The following is a 22350-nucleotide window of genomic DNA, read 5'->3' on the forward strand; positions in this document are numbered from 1 at the left end:
ACTTGGTAGCACTTTCTCTAACAAAATCGTTACTCCCTCCCTGATAGACGCTCTGATATAAGCTGCAGCAATGCACAGTGATTTCTAGATTAGCAAGGTTGTTCGGGGAGAGAGGGCTATGTCTGCATCTCCCGACGCAGGGTAATCTCATATTGAAAAGGACTGTGCATTGCAGCAGTCGAAGGAAAGCCGGCTCGCTAGCTAGGAGAGACGGCGAGTGTCGCGTGCTCACACAAACCAAGAGTTTGGCCTAGACTGACAAAACTTGATCTTTGTCTGTAGCAGTTGCGAATCATTTCCATATGTAGCCAGTCCTGTATCACACAATCTTGCAATATACCTAAGCACAGAAGATCTCTGCAAAGACTAACAATCGCGGGCTGCTGTTATGGCTCTTACCGCCTTACAGTTTACCATCTGTCGGCATACATGAATATCTGTAGAGTGTCAAGACGATTCTCGGTCACTCCGTCTTCTACTACATCACCCGTCGAAGTCCTTCCATACCCTTTCGAGCCCAGCACACAAGTCAATGGTAAGATACACCGAAAGGCGGACAAAATCCGACTGCACACTTCGGACCCAGACCGAAAGACTCCGACAAGCGACTGCATACCTAGCCCGAGCCGCCATGTATTCCGACGAAATCAATGTTTGCTCTTTGTTGACTCACGCAGGGATCATTTCTCGCTTGTCACAAGAAACCAAGCACTTTGAACTGTGACTCGAATATGGAAAGTGACTCATGAGGCTGAAGGTCTCGATCAAAAGACCGAGAGATCAACGAAACACGCATCAGAAGCTTGTGGGGAAAGGCGGAGTTAAGGGACAAAGATGGAGAAGATATCCGATGCTGCACTGCAACTGTGTCTTGAACAATTCCATCTCCACACTGTGAACAAGGAGAATTTTGATTGAACATGTTGCAGAGCAGGGCGCTCAATGCTCGCCCAATTCAATATAATTGCTGTCAAGACAGTGACAAAAAGCTATTGGTAGGGCCCGCCGAGAGCTGCCAGGGCAACGATTGTCAAAGTGCCGTTTGCCTATCAGCGGCAAAAGCCGTCGGCCATATGACGTAGGTCACAAACAGATGAGAATTTTGTCAAAGTGGTTGTCAATGGACAACGAGAAGAATGCAAGGCCAATGAGATACAGTTAGAGGGAAGATCAATGAAGCTGGGAGTGAGGAAGAGAATAGCCTAGCAGCTAGTAGCAACATTTGCAAACTTGGGAGGAACAATTTCTCACTCAATACCATAATTATCATCCCGTGTTTCTGCTGACCATCGGCGAGCGATCTCGGAGCAGACCCCACACAGAAAAACGCAGTGACGAGCCAAGCACAAGAGCTACGTGTGAATCATCGCTGGGGTCGTGCGTCCTGAATAAATTCGTCGGCTTTGACCTTCTGCTTTCTGACCATCATTACATCCCCCTCCATACTCTACCCAAAATGTGTCCCACAGTCGACGACAGCGCTCCTCCCGCAAACGGTGTTCAGGTTGATGACTGTGAGTGATTGAACAGGCTCAGTATACACAATTGTTTACTGACTTGTTTCGCAGCGCCCAATGGCTTCACCAAATTCGAGACGGACCTTGAGAAGAAGGCCAAGCCGCATACCGTCAACAAGAACCCCTACCAACCCGTAGGCGACTTCCTGTCGAACGTATCAAACTTCAAGATTATCGAGTCGACGCTGCGTGAGGGCGAGCAGTTTGCCAATGCCTACTTTGACACCGAGACCAAGATCAAGATCGCCAAGGCACTGGATGAGTTCGGTGTTGACTGCATTGAGCTCACCTCACCGTGCGCCTCCGAGCAGTCGCGTCTCGACTGCGAGGCCATCTGCAAGCTGGGTCTCAAGGCCAAGATCTTGACTCACGTCCGCTGCCACATGGACGACGTCAAGGTCGCTGTTGAGACTGGTGTTGACGGTGTCGATGTCGTCATTGGCACCTCCTCCTTCCTGAGAGAGCACTCTCACGGCAAGGACATGACCTACATCAAGGTATGAGCTATTTCCCGAGTGTCAATCGCATGTTCCGCCGCTAACCACTTTTCCAGAACGCTGCCATCGAGGTTATCCAGTTCGTCAAGTCCAAGGGTCTTGAGATTAGATTCTCGTCAGAGGACTCTTTCAGATCCGACTTGGTCGATCTTCTCTCGCTGTACGCCGCCGTCGACAAGGTCGGCGTCAACAGAGTCGGTATCGCTGACACCGTCGGCTGTGCTTCCCCCAGACAGGTCTACGACCTTGTCAGAACTCTCCGTGGTGTTGTCAGCTGCGATATCGAGTGCCATTTCCACAACGACTCTGGCTGTGCCATTGCCAACGCATACTGTGCCCTCGAGGCCGGTGCCACTCACATCGACACCTCAGTCATCGGTATCGGTGAGCGCAACGGCATCACCCCTCTCGGTGGTCTCATGGCCCGCATGATTGTCGCCGACCGCGACTACGTCAAGGGCAAGTACGATCTTCACAAGCTCAAGTCGATTGAGGATTTGGTCGCCGACTCGGTCGAGATCAACATTCCTTTCAACAACTACATTACCGGTTTCTCCGCCTTCACCCACAAGGCTGGTATCCACGCCAAGGCCATCCTTGCCAACCCTTCTACATACGAGATCATTGACCCCGCCGACGTATGTTTGCTTCTGTTTACTCCCAAACTGCCCTGTCTCTTGTACTGACCATCCTTTCTAGTTCGGCATGAAGCGCTACGTCCACTTCGCCTCCCGCCTGACCGGCTGGAACGCCATCAAGTCCCGCGTCGAGCAACTCTCCCTTACAATGACAGACGCCCAAGTCAAGCTCTGCACAGCCAAGATCAAGGCCCTCGCCGACGTCCGCCCCATCGCAATCGACGACGCCGACTCCATCATCCGTACCTTCTACTCCAACCTGCACAAGGAGACCGAAGAGCCCCTCCTGCCCAACATGACCGAAGAGGAAAAGAAGAAGTTTGAGCAGAAGCAAAGGGAACTCAACGGCGTGGCTGAGAAGCGCGAGCTTGAGGATCAGGTCGATGCAGAGGCCGAGGTCCCTCAGGCCAAGAAGACCAAGACTGAGGCTGGCGCATAAGATGTTTCTTCTTTGCATCCATATCCACATCTGCCTAGTCTTTTTGATCGTTTGATCTGACTCGCTGTCTCTCTCTTTTTGGATTACCCCCTTGCAACTCTGGACTTCTATGGTCTGGAAGCAAAAGGAGACGAAAAAAGGCGTTTGCTTGACGTTTCATTCCTGTCATACATCAAAGTTCTTTTTCTATTACGAAGGTCATGGGACATCAAAGGGGGAGTTTTTGTTTTTCTCTGTCATCTTGCGTTTTCCTTCAAGTCTATATCATGCCCCCAGCTTGTACTCCTTTTTTCTTTTCTTTTGCTTGCATCTAGATTATATGCCCTCTCACCGTCAATGCCCTGTGTATAGAGAGGGTTGAGTATGAAAAGAATGATTTGCAAAAAAAAACCTCAGTCTCACCCTCGTCTTCTTCAAACAATCAGGCTAGAAAAGACACAAAGCAATGTTGTCTCAGGATTGATTGATGTGTAGCTGTGTAGGAGTAAAGTGATAAAAAGCAGAAACCAATAACCCGAAACAAACCTCTCTTCGCACGACAAAGAATAGAAAGAAGCCTACCGAATGACCGAGGCACCCTCCTTCTCAACCCCATGCAACGACTCAAGGATATCACTTCCTCCAAGCGAACCCATCAATCCTATACTCGACCCCACAGGCGACAATGGCCCACTACGATACGATGTAGGCTCCTCACTCCAGACCTCGTGGAACTTGATGCTCGAATCGCTCGAAGCCACGACCAGACAACCTTCCGCTCGTGTTCTTCTCGCATACCATGGCGTGCCTTCCCTTGCTGATGATTTGCCAGGTTCACGACCAGCACTAGAGCTGTCAGGACCACCAGGGTATCCGATGGCCCAAAGAGCGCGATCCTCGCCGCACTAAGGAACGCGGACGATGCATTCACATGCTGGCCATGAGAAGACGGCAACACGGATAGGATGATCGGGTTGTGTGAAACCAAACGTGGCAGCAATCTCACGACGTGTCTTGCTCCAGACCAAACTGGTCACCTGGGACGAACAATCGATGGTTGCAAGCTTCGCTCCAGACGTAGTGTGGTAGAAGTGAATGCAGCGATCATTGCTACCTCCGCCTGCTGCCAACAGAGATGGTTGCCACGGACAGAATGCCAATGCTTTGACTGCTGCGTTCAGCATGTAACGATGGGTTTCTCGACCTGGCAAGATCCGAAACGCTTCCTCTTGACTCGAAGGCCAGTAGTAGACAAAGTCGTTGGCAACCATGATCAAGGGTTGTGCGACCGTATCGTCTGGTTGCAGGATTCGTCGCGTCTCAAAGACGAACAGCGCATTGTTATTGCCGCCTGAAGCAAAGAATTGACCGTCTGGACTCCAAGCCAAACCACAGATCTGCTGTGTGTGAAGATCAAAGCGAGCAAGCACAATCATTCTGCCAGGCCAAGAAAATATGTCCACATCGATCTTGTCTGGCCACTCCACCGAGTACAAGAAAACATGTCCAGCTTCGTCACCGACCAGAAGATACTCCACCTGCACCTTGGCTCCAGCATGGTAGATAGAAGCTCTGCGGAAAGTTCGAGGGCTGAAACAGACACATGAGATCGAGGATCGATGAGTATGGTTGAACCTTGGGACCAACTCTGATGAAGACCAGAGCGTGAGGCATCCATTAGATCTTCCAACGGCAAGGATGGATCTTCCACCTTCCGTTGAAGAAAAAGAGAGTGAAGTGACATGTCCAGATGCCGGTGGTCCCAGACTCTCTGGACTATCGACTCCTCGAGTTTCGGACCATGTGTATATTTGTGCTCCAAGGCCCACTGCTAAACATTGTGCTGTGTCCGAATACGCCAATAGGGAACAGTAGTAATCATCACGAAGAGCCGGAGCATCCAGGACTGTGCAGAAAATCAGCTTTGGCGAGACGCAAATATGTGAGTGAACTTATCTGAACGGAGTGGTTGGGACTGTCTTCTTGATTCTGGATCGTGTACGTTGCACTGAATATCCTCAGTCAACTGATCTTTGTCCGAAACGTCAAGGAACTTACGTGAAGGGGAGCCGGGTTTTGTCCACTCGGTGTCGCGCCACAGGATAGGGCTGAAAGCGCCACCAGCATCAGAGTCAGGTGAGCTCACAGGAGTGGGCAGACCATGGCCATGGTACAGAACCCTACTGGCTTGGTCGAGATCCATAGCTGCGCTCAAGCGCTTTCCATGTATTTGTATATGGTCGGACTCATCATGGACACTCTTGAGAAAATCAGAACGAAACATGGGTGCATTTGTCCCACTGGTAATTTGACCACCACGACCATCGCTTGTGCTTCGAACACCGTCATCAGGACTGGCTGGAGATGAGCCTCCCACGTTCCATACGGCACCTTGACTAAACTCTCGAGGGCCTTCAAGAGTGACAGGGCCGAAAGGATTGACACGGCTGCTCATGAACAAGCCCGGAGTCCTGAAAGGTCGAGAAGTGGCCGGAGGCTTTGTGAGCTCTGGGCCTCGGCGTATCTTGGTTCTCCAGCCAAAATAGTCTTGAATATGAGATTGTCGACGATCCCACCTCTCATAGGCAGTCAGCTCGTGAGGCGGACTGGATAACATGAATCTTTCTCGCGGTTGCACATCGGGACCTCTATCGAGTACGAAGCGGTCCGGTGTTCTCGACGGCCTGAGCCTGGAACAGTTCTGATTTCTGAGGGCAGATGGACGGCGAGACAAAAAGTTAATTGATGCTCTCGAAGCGATGTGCTCGGAGTATTCGACGCCTTCCATAGGTTCTGGCTCGTCGTCTGTGTCGATGTCCATGTCCACGTCGGTGTCTGCACGAGATTCGTTCTCATCAATGTCCATGGCATCATCGCAACCGTCCAGATTGATTGAGTCAATCAAGCGGCATACGTTCGGTACTGCAGCTGGCTTGATGGGTATGGGAGACACTGGGCAAACCCATTGGTAGCGTGATAGTGGCTTCTTTGAAGCCCGTACGTCGAGCCATGATCCTGGAGCGGGCTTTGAGACACGCTAAGTCTTTGACGATGTCTGAGAGCTGAGATGGATGTTCTCGCTGGACCGCTGACTAGACAAGTGCGTTCTGGACATGTTGGAGTGTTCACAGACTCGAGTCGAAGATGAGGAGGATGATAGAGCACATACAATCAAGCAAGATTGAACCAACGGTGCTTCGGGATAGACGCTGAATGAATAGTGCGGTGCGAGGTTGAGCTTGCACGTCGCTTGGAAGAATGTTTGACGGGGTGAGAGGGAATACGGAAGGAGTTTGGCTTCTTCTCGTCTGAAGATTTGTGGTGCAGAGACAAACGTAATGAAAAGTTCTTGAAGAAGGAGCGAACAGGGTATCGAGCTTTCAGAGTCACGGAGAAGGGGCCAACTCTAACGTCTTGTTTCGACTCGAAGAAGCGACGGTGTTGGGTGCGAGGCTTTTTAGGATGCTTGTTTTTGGAAGGTGTCAGGCGCTGTCTCCAGCTCGAAGCATCGGTCTGCGGCATGGAGCAGACTAGACTTTATTGCCAGACCAAGCAACCAACAGACATAACGAGATCAGCAGGAATATGAGTGTATGTATTTGTCCGTGGGAGAAGGTTGCTGGCGGAAGTTGACCTCTTTGCAGCACGGTGTGCCCCGCGTTGCTGCCGGCGTGAAGACGGACGCCGCGCGCAGGAAGGAGCTTAAGCAGATTGAAGCATACCAAGGCCTGGTCGACAATGTGCAAGCAAAGGTATCTTCATCTCTCCAAATTAGCAGTCAGAGACCACTCGCTAATACTGTGTCCAGATCAAGGCAGAGGAGTTTGGTGTCGACACACTAAACCTGACGTCCGCTCTGCTCAGCCAGAACCCCGAATACTACACCATCTGGAACCACCGCCGACGCGTCCTCCAGCATGTTTTTGCAAAAGAGATCAGCTCGCCGTCGACTGAAGATGCCGAGTCCAAGCCTGCGCCAGGTCTGACTCCAGCTCAACACGAAATCACCCTGTTGATACGCGAAGACCTGGCCTTCCTTCTGCCGCTGCTCAAGCAGTTCCCCAAGTGCTATTGGGTCTGGAACCACCGCGCATGGCTTCTGCAGCAAGCCTCGCAATATCTGCCCGTCACTTCAGCCAAGCGCCTATGGCTAGAAGAGATGGCCTTGGTCAGCAAGATGCTCAGCTACGACTCGCGCAACTTTCACGGCTGGAGCTACCGGAGAGAAGTCGTCGCCTCCATCGAGCAACTCTCTATCCAAGAGCTTGAAGAAGAGAGTCAAGAGACCACCGACAAGAAATCAGAAGAGTCCATGACGGAGTCCGAGTTTGCCTACACGACAAAGATGATCAAGACGAACCTCTCAAACTTCTCCGCCTGGCACAATAGGCTTCGGCTCATGCCCAGTCTCCTCAAAGAGAGAGACGCAGATGCTGCCGCTCGCAAAAAGTTCCTTGATGACGAGTTTGAGCTCATCATCACCGCCCTTTACACTGATCCCTACGATCAAAGTCTGTGGTTCTACCACAATTACCTCATGACAAACCTATCGCCTAAGACCCCCCTGGACCTTAGGATAGCGCCCGATCTGACAAACCAAGATCGCATCGAGTATTTCGACACTCAGTTTGATTTACTGAAAGACATGCTCGAAGATACAACAGACTGCAAGTGGATCTACCTAGCCTTGGTGACATACACTCCTGAATACCTTGAGATTGATGCTGGAAATGAGAAGATCACCACGCTCGAGTTGACAGCATGGCTGGACCAGCTCGATCAACTTGATCCATTGCGAAAGGGTAGATGGTTGGACCTGCGAAAGTCATTGAATCTATAATGCCTCTAAATGCCAATCCTCAATCATCATCAACCTATATACACGAAAAGCTTTTGCTGTATCGCTTCTTCAGGCCTTCCATCTAAGCATGGTGACTGAGTGCTTGGGGAAGGTGAACTCGCCTTTGCTGTCCCACTTGGTCTCCTTGACGATCACCTCCTCTTCGTTACCATCTGTGTTGGCAACCATGGGGTTGTCACCAGTGACGGTGTAGACTGTGACAGAATCACTGTTGACACCCTCGAGCTTGGTGGAGAAGTCCTTGCTGTCAGAAACATTGACAACAGCCATACTGACAATGCCCTCTTCATTGATGGTAGCCGAAACATCCAACCAGGGAGTCTCGATGGTGCCGCGAATCCACTTAGGCTCGGTCTCGCCCTCGTATTCGCCGCAACGTACATTGACTGCTACGGTCCAGCCGCGCATGTATTTTGAGAACAATAGCAGAGGCCACCATGTCGTCTGCTTGAGGAGACCGTCCTTTGTTGTCATGAGAGGAGAGATGACGTTGACGCTTTGTGCAATGTTCGCCATGCCAATGTACTTGGCCTGACGAATGAAGACGTTCAACCAAACACCAACAGCGAGTGCGTCTGATAGCGTGTACTTCTCCTCAGCGCCGATATCACCAGGAGCACGAACGGGGTCCCAGACGTTCCACTCGTCGAAACAGATTGTGGGTGCGGGTACTGTGTGAGGTACCTTATTCTCAATGCGAACAAGGTCAATAAGACCTCCAGTGATCTGGATAGCACGCTCAGCACTGCGAGGTGCTGTCGCATTCTTCAGGTGGTCGTTTGAAGCTGTGTAGATGTGGATGCTGTGCATGTCGATGAGTGAGGCAGTCGTGCTGCCTCCCAGAGTGTGAGTGTCCCATTTCACGCACTCCTTGAGGACGTAGGTGTCCCATGTGCTGTACCCGGTTTCACCACAGAGAATCAGGATGACGCTGGGATCTAGCAGCTTCATGGCCTTGGCCCATTGGTAGGCCTTGTCTGCGTATGCCTCCTTGGTCATTTGACCAACCTGCCATGGTCCCCACATCTCGTTTCCGAGAGCCCAGTATTTGACCTAGGATAACATCAGTTTTTGATACGTTCCAATCGAGAACTTTCAACTTGACTTACGTTATAAGGCTTGTCACGGCCATGCTTGCGTCTCAAGTTAGCGTAGTAAGTGTTCTTATCAGAGTTGCAGTACTCCAACCATGCAAGAGCCTCATCAAGTGTGCCAGTGCCGAAGTTGAGAGCAAAGTACGGTTCGGTGCCAACAACCTCACACCATTTCAAGAACTCATCGGTACCAAATTGGTTGCTCTCTTCGCCGAGCCAGGCAAGTTCTGGTCTGGTATTTTGTCAGTATTGTTCAACGCGTTGGCAACATCAGCGACATCTTACCTGACGGGTCTTTGATCCTTGGGACCAACACCATCAAGCCAGTGGTAGGTAGCTACAAAGTTGCCGCCAGGGTATCTGACAACAGGGCAGTTGAGCTCCTTGAAGGCTTCAATCACGTCCTTGCGGAAACCATCCTCATCCGAAAGGGGATTTCCAGGGTCGTAGATTCCGCCGTAGATGCAGCGTCCCATGTGCCTTCGATGTATCAGTCATGTGCCACAATGCGTGGTCAGAAGCAGATTCTAGACATTGACATACTCGGTGAAACCTCCGTAAACATTATCATCGACCTTTGCGATCTTGTTCAGGGGATTGATTGAAACCACGGGGGTCTCAGAGTCCGGAATCTTGGTAAAAGTAGCCATGTTTTCTCTCAGAAGTGATGATCAAATGGTTGCAATACTCCTTCCGCTTTCGAGATTCTGGACTTTACAAAGGGCAAACACGGTCAAAAGGTACAAAGATACCAGGAAAGCTTCAGTTCTAAATTGTCGTTTTCTATTCACCACATGATCACTGTACAAGGAGGATGAAGTTGATGCTGGCCCACAGTTTCAACTCCGGGTTCGGCAACAATCTATTCAGGCGTGTAGCGAAAGGCCCGAGTCGCAGTATGAACCTTGGGACGCATGTCTCGTGCAGGATCTCGCCAATAGAGTTCCTGCTCTACTCGTAATTATCCGTGAGAACGTCCACCGAGCGGTTAATGGTCCGGTGATCTACATATCATCAAACGGTGCGACTATCAGATGCGCACTCGTTCGCCAAGGCGTGAAATCCTTCATGGATCTTTCGCTCGCTCAGATGCACAACTTGGCAGGTACGCAGTGCCGAAAGAGACCGGAAGATTTGCTCCTTGCTCGGCAGAAGTGGTTGATGTGGTCAGTCTTGCCCTAAAACAGGTCTGTCACCGAACACTTCAGCCTTCGAAAGGCCATGTCGATGGTTAGGGCGCGGGGTTTCTCCGGTGCCTTTACCATCTCCATGTTTTCTCCTCCACTCTCCGCGCGACCTGCACCGCACTACCCCACATTAAACCAAGTACACCTCCCCGGTCCATCCGTTGTGGAAAGTCTAGGTTCGATTAGGCGACCGAAAGTAACAAGGGAGCGTATAGGGAGTCCCGCCGGGGAGGCGTCTCCAAGTTGCTTGCAGCGCCACCCACGAGACCTACCGCTGTATTGAGCTGATGCGATGTGAGTCTGGTAACGATTGAGGCTTCGATATCTGCCGTATTCAAGGAATGCGTCCGGTTGGACGGAATCATACCCTACTGTTATGATCGTCCTACCAGATATATATCTGAGCATGTAGCCCCCACGGGGACTTGATTTTCTGATCATCATCCTTTTCTAACTACTTATACATCTATTCACAATGGCGTTGCCACCAAAGTGGTACCAGTTCCTGGTCTCAGTCTTTGCTTCCTTGGGTTCAGTCCTCTACGGTTATGATCTCGGTGTCATCGCTGGAGCCATCGGTTCCGAGTCTTTCAAATGGCAATTCGACCCTACATCCAACGAGACTGGTGCTGTCGTTAGTGTATTCACTGGCGGTGCTTTCTTCGGTGCTTTCTTTGCAGGTCCAACTGGTGACAAGCTCGGAAGAAAGATGACTATTTTGATCGGTTCTATCATCTTCGTGGTCGGTGGTGCTCTTCAGACTGCCGCTCAAAACCTCCACTATCTTTATGCTGGTCGTGCTATTGCTGGCCTTGGGTAAGCGACTCCTTTATTCAGCTCGTTCAGAGTCATGTTGCTAACTTTGGAACAGTGTCGGTATGCTCGTCATGATCATTCCCCTATACCAAGCCGAATTGGCTCACCCCAGTATTCGTGGTCGTGTCACTTCTCTGCAACAGTTCATGTTGGGTATCGGTGCTTTCATTGCATCTTGGGCTGCATTCGGCTGCTACACCTCTTACGGAGACCGTGACAGCAGACAATGGAGAATCCCTCTCGGTGTACAGCTCCTTCCCGCCGTGCTGCTCGCAGCTTTGATCCTGTTCTTCCCTGAATCTCCTAGAGTACGTATTTGGCCTTCGCGCGAGTGTAGGACATGACTGACATCGGTGCAGTGGCTCATGAGCAACGGGCAAACAGAGAAGGGTCTTCAGACTCTTGCTAAGCTGCACGCCCACGGTAACACCCAAGACGCTTGGGTTGTCGCCGAGTTCGAATCAATCCAGGATGCCGTCACCTTTGAGAAAGAGCATGAGGCAAAGTCATACGCAGAGCTCTTCACCAACAAGTCAAGCTTCCGTCGCTTGTTCATCGCTGTTGCCCTCCAGGCCTCTGTTCAGATGACTGGTGTCTCCGTCATCCAATACTAGTAAGCTCTTCCCCCCCCTTTTTCTTTCTTTTTTTCCACTAAAATTATATCCACACCTCTTACCATGTATCATACCCATGCTTACCATACCTCTCCTACTAGCTCAGTCTCAATCTTTGCCGAAATCGGGATCAGTGGTGACGACACCCTGAAGTACCAAGCTATTTCTTCGCTCATTGCTCTTTTGGCACAATTCTGCTGCTTGATGCTCATCGACAAGTTCGGACGCCGCTGGCCCTTGATCCTTGGTAACATCGGTAACGCTTTCTGCTTCATCGTGGCCACTGCTCTGCTTGCGAAGTTCCCCCCTGGTGCAGAGGGGGGAGCTAACAAGGGTGCTGGTTGGGGTTTTATTGTTGTTGGATGTTGGTTGTACAACTTCTCCTTCTCGGGTATGCGTCACTCTATACGTCAGAGAACTGCAACACATTGCTAATACGCTACAGCAACCTGTGGACCTCTCTCATGGATCATCCCCGCCGAAATTTTCGACACCAGAACCCGCTCCAAGGGTGTCTCCATCGCCACCATGGTCTCCTTTGCCTTCAACACCATGATCGGCCAGACCACCGCCGTCGCCATCGACAACATTGGCTGGAGATGGTACATTGTCTTCATCGTCTGCAACTTCACAAACGCCCTCTTCTTCTGGGCCATTCTGCCCGAGACTGCCGGACGCCCTCTTGAGGAGATGAATTACCTCTTCACCCAGGCTCCTCTGTTTGTTCCTGGTACTGCTGCTGCTGGCCGTAAGGGCTTTGCTGTTGTTGACCTTGAGAGACGTGTTGAGGAGGTTGAGAGAAAGGGGTCGATTGCTATTCATCACGAGGAGACTGCTGAGAAAATCTAAGTCTGATTTTGATGGTATGGAGTCTGATACTAGTATATACTAGATAATCTAAATGCACGAAATGAAATATGGGATGTAATTTCACTCGATTCATCCACGACTACTGTGTCTCGCTTGTGAAATTTGGTATAGGATATTTTGTTTCACAACCCAACAATTGAAGCAGCGCAACCTCAAGCTGCACTGCAGCAAAGCACAGTAATGCTTCATGTCAACGGACATAGTACCGGGAGTCGAAGGAAAAGATGTACTCCTGTGACATCGCTCCTGCTCTGGAAAGTACTATGCTTTGAGACAGGTCCAGATTGACATATCTTGCACACGAGGATGACGGACTACGTTCGAGCGACTAAACAAGCTTAAAATGAAACTTTGCGTTTGACGTTGAATTTAGAATAAGATCAAAGTATCTTGAATAATGATCTCGTATCGTGATTGACTAGCGTAACCTATGAGACAGGAAATATCGTAATATGGCAAACCAACATGGTGCCTCCCTCGACTCCATCATTAAGGCGAGTCGCTCAGAAGAGCCAAGACAGGAAGGTTCTGTAGAACCAACCACCGTCGCGCTTAGCATACTTCTCCTCCTCTACAGCCTTCCAGTACTCCTCATCACGGTCAAAGACATCCTTGCCAGTGAAGAGATCAGCCTCGTGAGGCTTGATACCCTTGCTCTTCTTGATGAACTTGTAACCAAAGAGAAGGATCAGGTAAAGAGGAATGCCCAAGTATCCAGTGATGAAGTTCTTGTAATCAAAGTTACCGTAAGACTTGTCGTGTGTGAAGGCAGCAAAGTTCTTGGTCAGAGCGATCAAGCAGCAGAAGAAGAGACTGAAGCAAGATCCCCACATGCCGAGAGGTGCAGCATAAGGGAGCTGCTTAGGGGTAACTCCTTGAGCCTTGCAAGCACGGCGGAAGTAGATGTGGGTGACGAGGATGGAGATCCAGGTCAAGAGACCGAAGATGGTGGTCAAGTTGACAAAGTAGCCGAAGACTTCCTTGCTGCTCGACGAGACGTTCATGTATGCCAGGAGACAGAACAAAGTTGAGGCGCCCAAGGCCATGTATGGGACACCTCTCTTGTCGGTCTTTGCGAAGATCTTGGGTGCCTGGTCGCGGATAGCGAGACCGTGCAGAGTTCTCGATGCGATGTACAGATCAGAGTTGCAAGCACTGAAGACAAAGATCAGGATACAAGCGTTTAGGAACCCAGGCAGACCCTTGATTCCAGCAAGCTGAATGGCGACAACGAAGGGTGAGGCAGCGGCGGAGTTGGACTGCTTGGTAGCAAAAGCAAGCTTGTCGCTGTTGTATGGAACGATCATACCGACCAAGAGAACGGACAGGATGTAGAAGAAGACAATGCGGAAGAAGGTCAACTTGATGGCTCTAGGGATGGTCTTGCGAGGGTTCTCAGCTTCACCAACTGTGACACCTACCAACTCGGTACCGAGGTAGGCGAAAACAGCTGTGACCATAGAGCTCCACAATCCGAGGAAACGACCAGATGCGCCAGTAGTCTTGTACTCTTTGAAAGCTCCCTGGTGTATGTGTTAGTAAGATACACTCGAGAAAGAGAGTGATTGATGACATACGGGGTTGTTCCAGTAACGGAAACCCTTTCTGTCGCCATCTGGACCACCTCCAAGCGCAAGAACAAGAGAAAGAATGATAATGCCGCAGACCACAACGACCTTGATGGAAGAGAGCCAGAATTCGAATTCACCGAAGAAGCGAATACCAAGGTAGTTGATAGCGACGATGGCAATCAGGAATATCGTGATCCATACACCCGGGTTGACTTTATCAGCATCAACCCAATATGATATGACCAACGCCGCAGCTGTCAATTGATTAGGCGTGACGATGATGTATTTGAACCAGTAAGTCCATCCAAGTGCAAAACCAAGAGCAGGGTCGCAGAAACGAGTAGCGAAGGGAGAGAAACCACCGGCAACAGGGATCCAAGCAGCCATCTCGCCGACGGCGGCCATGACAATCCAGACGAGAAGACCAACGAAGCTGTATGCAATCAAGATAGATCCAGGGCCGGCTTGAGCGAGCGCCTTGCCAGTTCCGATAATGAGACCAGTTCCGAGTGCACCACCTGTGACTGATTAGCATATGTTGTGGTTTTACGCTGGATTTGACTTACCGATAGCAATCATAGAAACTTGACGTGACTGCAGACCACGCTGCAGCTGTTCGCCAGGAAGCTCATTGGTGGTTCCTTCCTTGATGGCAGTGATATCTTGGTTCTCATAATCATAGTTGTCCTTTGCGATTTCAGGATTCGCTCCTCCTTTCTCGTAAGAAGTCATGATTGAGACAATTACACCACGAGATCAACTTGTGGGGGACTGTGGGGGAATCTGGAGAAAAGATGCGATCAGCTCTGGGGACCTTTTGAAGGAAACAGCTACCCCAAGACGAAGGGAATTATTACGTACGGAAAAGTGTAGTAAAGGAAGTTGCCCAGTGATCTTTCAACGTGGCAGCTGAAATCCTCGCCAAAAGGAGCAATCTCTCACTAATGAGAAATCCCTAGTGCACTGAAGGATGGGAGGGGAAGAGTGAGAAGTGAGGCTATGGGAGGGAATGCATTCAAGTTTATTAGAAGACAGTGCCTTCGTTGATATCGCTGCCCAGAACGCCATGGCTATACCTGCAGAGTTATTCCTTCTTATCAGCCAGAGTGAAAGTCACCCGGTGGACTATTGAGATGTTCCTCCTCCTCCATGATACACACTTTCTTGTAATTGCCAAGAATGTACCTCGCGGAAAACGCCTTACCGCTTTGCGTGCGCCCTACAGAACTCTGCCGGCGAACAAGTGCTCGCGGAACGAACGATGTGACGCCGGAATGTGACCATTTGCTTGAAAAAGCGGCCGAGAACCATCAAACCTTGACAGCTTATCAGGGCGAGCACGGAGGCGAACAAAATTATCGTAACGATTGGTCTTTCGAACGGGGATCCGCGAGGTCTCATGCACCGCCAGGCTTGGTTTCTCTTGGCTGCCAAGATCACTTATCTTCGAGAGTGGCTAGTAGATAGCAGTGAGAAGAGTTTGCCATGCTCTTGGAGAGAAAAGATAGCGTACACAAAGGGAACAGTCTCGCCATGGGCTTGGACAAACAAGAGGCGAAGCACAGCCTGAAAAGGCGCTGTAGTAAGGCGAAGCTCTCCAAGAGATGCAGTTGTGAGATCTGGTTGTCGTCCACACAGAGAGTGTTGGGGAAGAAAACATTGACAAAATGGCAACCGTACGCGAGCGATCGCAGACCACAGCGCTTTACTCCGCATTCTCGCGGCTATCATTACCTAAGCGTTCGTGAACAGCGAAAACATCAGGCGATGCCACCGCAGAAGATTGCTATCAGAGACATCTGTCTGCTCGATTTTACTTCAAACGAATAATACCATTTTTCGTCATCATTGCCCGTCGAGGGACAAGTATGTCACTGACTGAATACGAATGTAGACACTTTGGCGTCACGAACGCTTAATCCTCAATTGAATTTCGACTTCGCTCCCGGAATATGAGCAGCTGACTAGAAATGCTCTGGACACTATATCAGGGTGATACAACGTCTTTGAAACACGATATGGCCTTTCTGAACTTGAATTTTCCTGGCATTAATCTCAACCCACAATCATGTGTGAGTAATGAGTAAAACCTGAAAGCTTCAACTGCGATACAACACGACACAGGCAAAACTCGGGACCAGTTTGGCTGCAGAGTGTTTGATACATGTTATCATGTTAACGAGCTCATCTAGAAGCTGTTACCATAGATGGCAAGAAATTCCGCTCGAAAGCCACAATAGACAGGTAAGGCATGATATCAAAAGGCATCGAGAGGCCTCGGTCGACCTTTGCAACGAATCATGGAACGGCCGACCATTGACTTGTATGCATGCAGCGCATACGGGTACCACAAGGCACTTTCCAGCTCCAGATTTGCCACGTCAAGGAGACTTGTGTGTCGTCAGGCTGCGACCCAAAAACCTGAGGCAGCTGAGCAAATATGCGCATATCAGTCATGTGCTGCCCACTAATTTGCAGAGCATGAAATTCATTGACTCACAGGGAATCAGCGTCAGCTGCTCAGAATTTTGTTTTCTCCTATTCCAGACAGTTGGGCTCTCTTGACGAAATACTGCTGTCAAAGAAATTGCCGACGTGGCTGCAAAATCTTGTGGTTGAGCGAACTACAAGCGACGGCACACGATATTCTCGCATTCCATCACCTTGTTCTCCGAGTTCCCTTTACGCCGCGCATGCTGCCCAATCTACCATTTGGCTAGAAACGACACTCACGTTCGGCGGCGCACAGCGCGAGCTCGAGATGTCGCGGTCCCTCTCCATCAACTGGGAGGCTCGAGTAAGCACTCTCGAAGCGCTCTATCGTCCAGGCACACATAATCAATGTATCGCGGAAGCGCGTAATCTCCTACAAGAGCCCTTCCTTCCGCGCCTCTGCGGCATCGAATGTCACATGATGCTCGCGAGGTGTAGTGTTAGCATGTGGCAAAAGACCCATCACAAACAAACAGCTGAGAGACTCTGGTCGGAGTACGACGTCTACTGGTCGTCGTTGGAGCCTACAACCGAGATGCTGGATGTACGACAACAGCTCGATGAACTCGTTCACGGCGCAAGCGGACCGCAATTACTTCGGTCTACGCGACTTTCCGCTCGCATGAGACCTCGATCATCGATTCCAGCGTCGACTTCATCCAAGAGAGTCAAGATGGAGCCACTTGACAGTCGTGTGATAAACAATCAGGGCCTTGACAACTGCTGGACTCATGTACCCAACATTTCCCTCGATGGAACGGGTGACAAAATCTATCCGGGCAGGACTTCTGGTTTCGGAGATCATGGCTACACCGCATCGCACCATCTTCGCAATCATACAGAAGACAATGATGTCAAACACGATCCTGCAGACTTGGATGCGGAGTATGAAAGACAGTGGATCGAAAGCGATTTCAAGTCTTACGAACAATCAAAGGATCAGGCCCCTGGGATTACACTTCCTCAATTCTCGCAAGTTCTCCACCAGTCACCGGAGTTACCGTCGCTCGACACATTGCTAGTACCTTCGTATTTGACGTCGCCATATTCGCCGTTCAAGCGTGGCCCAATACCATCATGCGTCATTAGTCCGCCCAGGGAACCATCCCCACTGCCGGAGATGCCTCAGACACCACGTCTCGAGTCATTGACATCACCCTCGGGATCACCACCACCAAGTCTTTTCCCCGAGCAACCGCAATCGGGTCCCTTTGTGGAGAATCACAGGACGAGGTATACAAGAACCAGCATGCGGGATGTCGAGAATACTCTCAGAAGCGGTCCCATCACCGATGGCATGATGACATCCGCAGCCGACGATGTCTTCGGTCGCACAACACAAGCGAAAAATCCGGAGATTGATGCCGAGGTGGTGATGCACAACAGAAACATTGCTTCTTATGTTGCCAATCCTGCAAGCGGTGTAATTGCCAATTACGCAGTCGTTCTGAGAGTTGAAGAACATGGCAAGATAACCGGATATCCCTGCTCGGACTGCGCGTTTCGTACTGTGGGAGGTGAACTTGTCGGTTGGTGGGACCGCATGGGTAATATCACCGACATTAGCGGTGAACCCATCCGACAATATCTCTATCCTTCTGACACTCCTCACTGAGGGTGAGTGTCTCCTGGCGGAAGATCTACTGTCATGAACTGTTTATATTATGTTCGAGAAGTGTATATATGGGTACAATGGGGCTGCAAAGGATCTGATCTCGATCTCCTTACGTTGGAGTTGTGCTATTGTCGGAGTTACATTATCGTCGGAGTTACACCGTTGTCGGAGATACCTTGTTTTCGGAGTTACATTATTGTTGGAACATTGTTGTCCATTGCCTTTTATACAGAAAGTACTATACGTCACTAAGCTCCAAAACTGAGCTGTTTCTCATATCCCTTCAGTCGTAGAATTTCTCCTGTACGCCTGCGATGATTTCTCCTTCCCCTTTCTGGACCACTCCAGTCCTAAATCTGTGGTCCTTGGCGATTCGTGCTCTTGCCCATTCTGTGAACACATAGATATTGGCAAAGTTTCTTGTACCTCAGACTGGATGCCCTTACCTTCGGCTGTAACACCCCTTGGGACATCTTCGGTGCTCGATTGGAGACCGAGTCGCTGCAAGAGTGGACTCTGCACAGGTGCAAGTTCAATATCGGCCTCTGGTCTGGCAAAGTAGATCAGACTCAAACGAGGCTTATCAGCTTGATCTGGCGGAGGTCGAATCACTCGATGAACTGTCGACTTGAGATAGCCTCTACTCCAGAATTCTAGCGCATCAGCAACATTGACAATGATAGTGTCTTCAAAAGACTTGACATATTTCCAGCCATCAGGAGTCTGTACTTGAAGATCAGATACAGGTTGATGGAAAAGGAAAGTCAAGGCGTTATAGTCTGCATGACCTCTGGGGCAGATGTTGTTGACGGCTGCATCTTCTGCTTCTGTGCGTGGCAAGTATTGCATGTATGACAGATACTCTAGTCCTTTGGCTTCGTAGCGATGACGGCTGACGAAGTAGTCTTCGTCGATTTCTGGGATGTATGCGAACAGTTGCAGAAGAGGCACAAGTATCTGATCATGTATATGCTAGAGCTTGTTAGGGTTTTCAGTCCATGCCATTTGTTAGCTCGACTTACCAAAGAGAAGTCTTTGATCTCTTCCAGATGGTCGTGGATCAATTGGGGACGGAGTCGTCCATGCTCAGGCGTGAGTTTAGGGATGTTGTATCTCTCATCGTTGTCTCTAGCTCCGAGTTCACCTGTTGATCTTGGCTTATATCCACGAAAGTCACCAGCTCTGGTGTTGGCGAGGTAGTGAAGCTTTTCTTCGAGTGGAAGGTTGAACAGCTCTCTGGCAATGCTGTACTGACGCTTGATTCGATCTCCAGTCAGACCATGTCCTTTCACGTAGAAGAATGCTTGAAACACTCAGTACAAGTGACTCGACTCTGTTGCTATTCGAAATCTTACCATTCTTGCTAACGAAGGATGAGACTTTGGCTGCGAGCTCCTGCTTCCCTTCGAGAGTGTCCAGGCGTGAGATATCAAGCGCATCAAGATCTGCGTACTCCACTGAAATATATTTAGTATACTTCAAAATCGAGCAGAAGAGCAAGCATACAATCGTATTTCGTTCCTGGCGGGTATTCCATACCCCGGAATATTTGTGGTTGATTGCGACATTGAACGTCTGGTTCATCTTGTAAGATCTTCTCATTACCTTCCAGGGGGATGTCTGCTGATGCACCGAAGAACATGGGCTGGTTTCATTTACTTCTCGAAGAACCTCAACCAGAATAATCTTTGTACGTCTGAACTTCTTGCGCTGGTCCATACAGAGGACTGACAACCCATGATCAGCCAACGCATATGTATCTGGAATGAAAGAAGAGCTCAAGGTGGTCGGAAATCAGTATCAGACATTTACCACAATGTGGACCGTGTAAGTCATCCAAGATCTTGCAGAAACCAACCGTTACTTACCTTTGGTAGTGGATATGTCATCTCTCAAATCCCGAGTCAAATGATTTGTACACGCATCAGACTATCTTGGTGGTGTCTATCTTGGGAACTGTTTTGGGTCATTGTCACCTTTGCGACTGCCGCCGTCAAGACGCCCCACCATGTTTATGCTTGCCGTTTCCTTGTGGGCTTTGCGGAAGGAACCTTTTGTCCAGCATGTTGCGTTGCCACTTCCTTTCCAGCGATCCAGACGCTTATCCTGTCTTTAGGCGGTTCATACAGTCCTCGGTAGCTGGTACACCAAGCAAGAACTCGCTAAGAGAGCATGTTTCTTTTTCGCGTCAGCATTTGTCGGGTCTATGTTCTCTGTATACCTCCAAGCCGCACTCTACTCTGGCATGAATGGAGTACATGTCCTCTCGGGGTGGAGGTGGCTGTTCATCTTCGATGGCGTTATCACTTTGCTGATGGCTCTCTGAGGTATGACACTCCAGTTTCCTCTTTGCTACGGGTGCTGATTAGCTGATACAGGTTACTATGCCTTACCTGACCTTCCCAGCAACACCAAAGTCAACTGGCTCACACCAGCCGAGAAAGAGCTTGCTTTATTGAGAATGAGGAATGCCGGGAAGCAGCTCGACGAGCCCATCACGTGGGCTGGTGTTGCGAGAGTGTTGAAGAAGTGGCATTTCTGGGTGTACACGGCCTACTACACGTAAGTCAGGATGCCGGGTTGACAATGTTCAAGCTAACAGGAGCACACAGCTTCTTCATCTGCAGCGAAAATATCGGAGGATACATGAATCTCTGATTGAAGAGTCTCGACCGGTAAGACACTTCGCCTCATCAAACGGATGGCGGCTTGTGACTGACGTATCTCGCAGCTACTCTGTCCCTCAGATCAACACCTAACCAACGGCGACTAACGCGAATACCATTCTGACAACGCTTTGCTATGGCTGGGTAAGCGATGGCTTAGGCCTTCGGTCTCCGATCGTGCACTTTTCCCTCACTGTCTGCTTCTTCGCGGCGATGAACTTGGCGGTCTGGGACAGCGTACCGTTTGGTCTCAAGTGGGGGTCATTCTACTTGACAGGTTTTTCCCAGGGATTAGGACCAGTCTTCCCCGTAAGTTTTCCTACTGATGCCAGTTTTTAGGACTGACAAGACGTTCTAGACAATGGTGAATAAGGTATGTGCCGGCGAAAGTCTTGAACGAAAGCTCATCCTTGGATCAACGAAGTCGATCGCGCATGCTTTTAATGCATGGATCCCATTGATGACATACAACACCACATATGCTCCAAGATTCTTGGTGGGAAACTCAGTCACTGTCGGCTTGATCGTGTGTGCAGCTTGCACGTTAAGTCTCGCCCTCTACTTACAACGACGAGATGCAGCAGGAAGAAAGACATTTATAGTATGAACAAGAAAATTGGCCGTGGATGAAGCGATGGGATCGAGCCAGGAAGTAGAACGGGCGGTCGTGTAGAAGCATTATTTGTATGGCGGAAATAGTACCATCCAGGACTTGATTGATGGTTGTTTGTAGTCAGTAAGATGGAAATACTAGTTGGCAAACTGAACATGGAATTAATCAAGCAATCAAGTCACGCTATGGTCAAAGAACCTTGACGGTGTGAAGAAATCGCATGTCAATCGAGTATCAATAAAGGCGCGGGTCGAGTGAGTGAGTGTCAAGCCGAAAGTGTGGCTGGAAGCGGGAGTCGCTTCAGCGTTGATCACGTGTGGGGAAGCGCACACCCACGGAAACTGCCGATGCGAAAATCCATCAAGCAAAGTTCGAATCTCTTTTTCGCCAATTTGCGAAGCGACCACTGACGACGACAACCCTCGACAATAGTAAGGACTACCCTCATGCTGTTGGTATGAAGGACGGAAACTGTGCTATGGACATATGGCTTGCGACAATCTTCTTGAACTCGACGGCTACGACGACAATTGTGGTGCCTACAACAGACACGTCTTGCACACGACTTTCGATCTCGACTACGACTAAGCGCACGACGCACACATCAAGTCAAAGCACGATCGCTCTTGTAACACGATGATGAGCCAGAAGAATGAGATCCTGCCGGATTGAAGAATTCTCTGCGCCAGCCACGACACGCTCGGCACGCCCAAGTCGCCGACAGTCGATCAAGAACACGCACACGATTCACTGCGCACACGTCCGCCAGTCCACCAGCCATCGAGAAGATCTGCGCAGCCATATTGTTCACATCACAGCCCGACCGACTGCCACTCAGCATTCACTCTCTACCACAATCATACTGACCAAATTCTCAGAG

At 50.0% G+C, this 22350-nt stretch overlaps 10 protein-coding genes across 10 annotated transcripts; 6 read left to right on the plus strand and 4 right to left on the minus strand.

Annotated features, from left to right (window-relative positions):
• The first annotated feature begins 1381 nt into the window (after window positions 1–1381).
• AUEXF2481DRAFT_37578 (uncharacterized protein) lies at window positions 1382–3424 on the plus strand. Its single transcript, XM_013490898.1, has 4 exons — window positions 1382–1514; window positions 1569–2014; window positions 2071–2652; window positions 2714–3424. Exons 1-4 carry the CDS (start codon window positions 1457–1459, stop codon window positions 3089–3091), a joined length of 1464 nt encoding a protein of 487 aa, XP_013346352.1. The 5' UTR covers window positions 1382–1456; the 3' UTR covers window positions 3092–3424.
• A 406-nt stretch (window positions 3425–3830) lies between these two features.
• AUEXF2481DRAFT_561352 (uncharacterized protein) lies at window positions 3831–6088 on the minus strand. Its single transcript, XM_013491112.1, has 3 exons — window positions 5129–6088; window positions 5027–5078; window positions 3831–4978 (listed from the first exon to the last, which is right to left on the minus strand). The coding sequence occupies exons 1-3, from the start codon at window positions 5934–5936 to the stop codon at window positions 3976–3978; spliced, it is 1863 nt and encodes a 620-aa protein (XP_013346566.1). The 5' UTR covers window positions 5937–6088; the 3' UTR covers window positions 3831–3975.
• A 208-nt stretch (window positions 6089–6296) lies between these two features.
• AUEXF2481DRAFT_561364 (uncharacterized protein) lies at window positions 6297–7945 on the plus strand. Its single transcript, XM_013491113.1, has 3 exons — window positions 6297–6661; window positions 6715–6822; window positions 6879–7945. The coding sequence occupies exons 1-3, from the start codon at window positions 6656–6658 to the stop codon at window positions 7908–7910; spliced, it is 1146 nt and encodes a 381-aa protein (XP_013346567.1). The 5' UTR covers window positions 6297–6655; the 3' UTR covers window positions 7911–7945.
• On the minus strand, window positions 7885–9700 carry AUEXF2481DRAFT_37581 (glycoside hydrolase family 51 protein). Its single transcript, XM_013490899.1, has 4 exons — window positions 9569–9700; window positions 9311–9505; window positions 9041–9257; window positions 7885–8984 (listed from the first exon to the last, which is right to left on the minus strand). Exons 1-4 carry the CDS (start codon window positions 9673–9675, stop codon window positions 7980–7982), a joined length of 1524 nt encoding a protein of 507 aa, XP_013346353.1. The 5' UTR covers window positions 9676–9700; the 3' UTR covers window positions 7885–7979.
• Window positions 9701–10687: 987 nt separating this feature from the next.
• Window positions 10688–12491, plus strand: AUEXF2481DRAFT_2906 (uncharacterized protein; the record flags this gene model as incomplete). Its single annotated transcript, XM_013490735.1, has 5 exons — window positions 10688–11028; window positions 11084–11336; window positions 11388–11641; window positions 11744–12033; window positions 12088–12491. The coding sequence occupies 5 exons, from the start codon at window positions 10688–10690 to the stop codon at window positions 12489–12491; spliced, it is 1542 nt and encodes a 513-aa protein (XP_013346189.1).
• A 371-nt stretch (window positions 12492–12862) lies between these two features.
• AUEXF2481DRAFT_37583 (uncharacterized protein) lies at window positions 12863–15127 on the minus strand. Its single transcript, XM_013490900.1, has 4 exons — window positions 14945–15127; window positions 14650–14866; window positions 14090–14601; window positions 12863–14035 (listed from the first exon to the last, which is right to left on the minus strand). Exons 2-4 carry the CDS (start codon window positions 14813–14815, stop codon window positions 13016–13018), a joined length of 1698 nt encoding a protein of 565 aa, XP_013346354.1. The 5' UTR covers window positions 14816–14866; window positions 14945–15127; the 3' UTR covers window positions 12863–13015.
• Window positions 15128–16832: 1705 nt separating this feature from the next.
• On the plus strand, window positions 16833–18515 carry AUEXF2481DRAFT_37585 (uncharacterized protein). Its single transcript, XM_013490901.1, has one exon. It carries the CDS (start codon window positions 16845–16847, stop codon window positions 18189–18191), a length of 1347 nt encoding a protein of 448 aa, XP_013346355.1. The 5' UTR covers window positions 16833–16844; the 3' UTR covers window positions 18192–18515.
• Window positions 18475–19833, minus strand: AUEXF2481DRAFT_2909 (uncharacterized protein; the record flags this gene model as incomplete). The annotated part of the gene is made up of 5 exons (XM_013490736.1): window positions 18475–18581; window positions 18638–19163; window positions 19214–19494; window positions 19547–19648; window positions 19698–19833. The coding sequence occupies 5 exons, from the start codon at window positions 19831–19833 to the stop codon at window positions 18475–18477; spliced, it is 1152 nt and encodes a 383-aa protein (XP_013346190.1).
• A 174-nt stretch (window positions 19834–20007) lies between these two features.
• On the plus strand, window positions 20008–20849 carry AUEXF2481DRAFT_2910 (uncharacterized protein; the record flags this gene model as incomplete). Its single annotated transcript, XM_013490737.1, has 4 exons — window positions 20008–20018; window positions 20069–20106; window positions 20570–20753; window positions 20804–20849. 4 exons carry the CDS (start codon window positions 20008–20010, stop codon window positions 20847–20849), a joined length of 279 nt encoding a protein of 92 aa, XP_013346191.1.
• Window positions 20850–21010: 161 nt separating this feature from the next.
• On the plus strand, window positions 21011–21649 carry AUEXF2481DRAFT_37588 (uncharacterized protein). Its single transcript, XM_013490902.1, has one exon. The coding sequence runs from the start codon at window positions 21219–21221 to the stop codon at window positions 21462–21464; it is 246 nt and encodes an 81-aa protein (XP_013346356.1). The 5' UTR covers window positions 21011–21218; the 3' UTR covers window positions 21465–21649.
• Window positions 21650–22350: the final 701 nt, after the last annotated feature.

The sequence above is a fragment of the Aureobasidium subglaciale genome (assembly GCF_000721755.1).
Source record: "Aureobasidium subglaciale EXF-2481 unplaced genomic scaffold scaffold_4, whole genome shotgun sequence".
NCBI lineage: Eukaryota > Fungi > Ascomycota > Dothideomycetes > Dothideales > Saccotheciaceae > Aureobasidium > Aureobasidium subglaciale.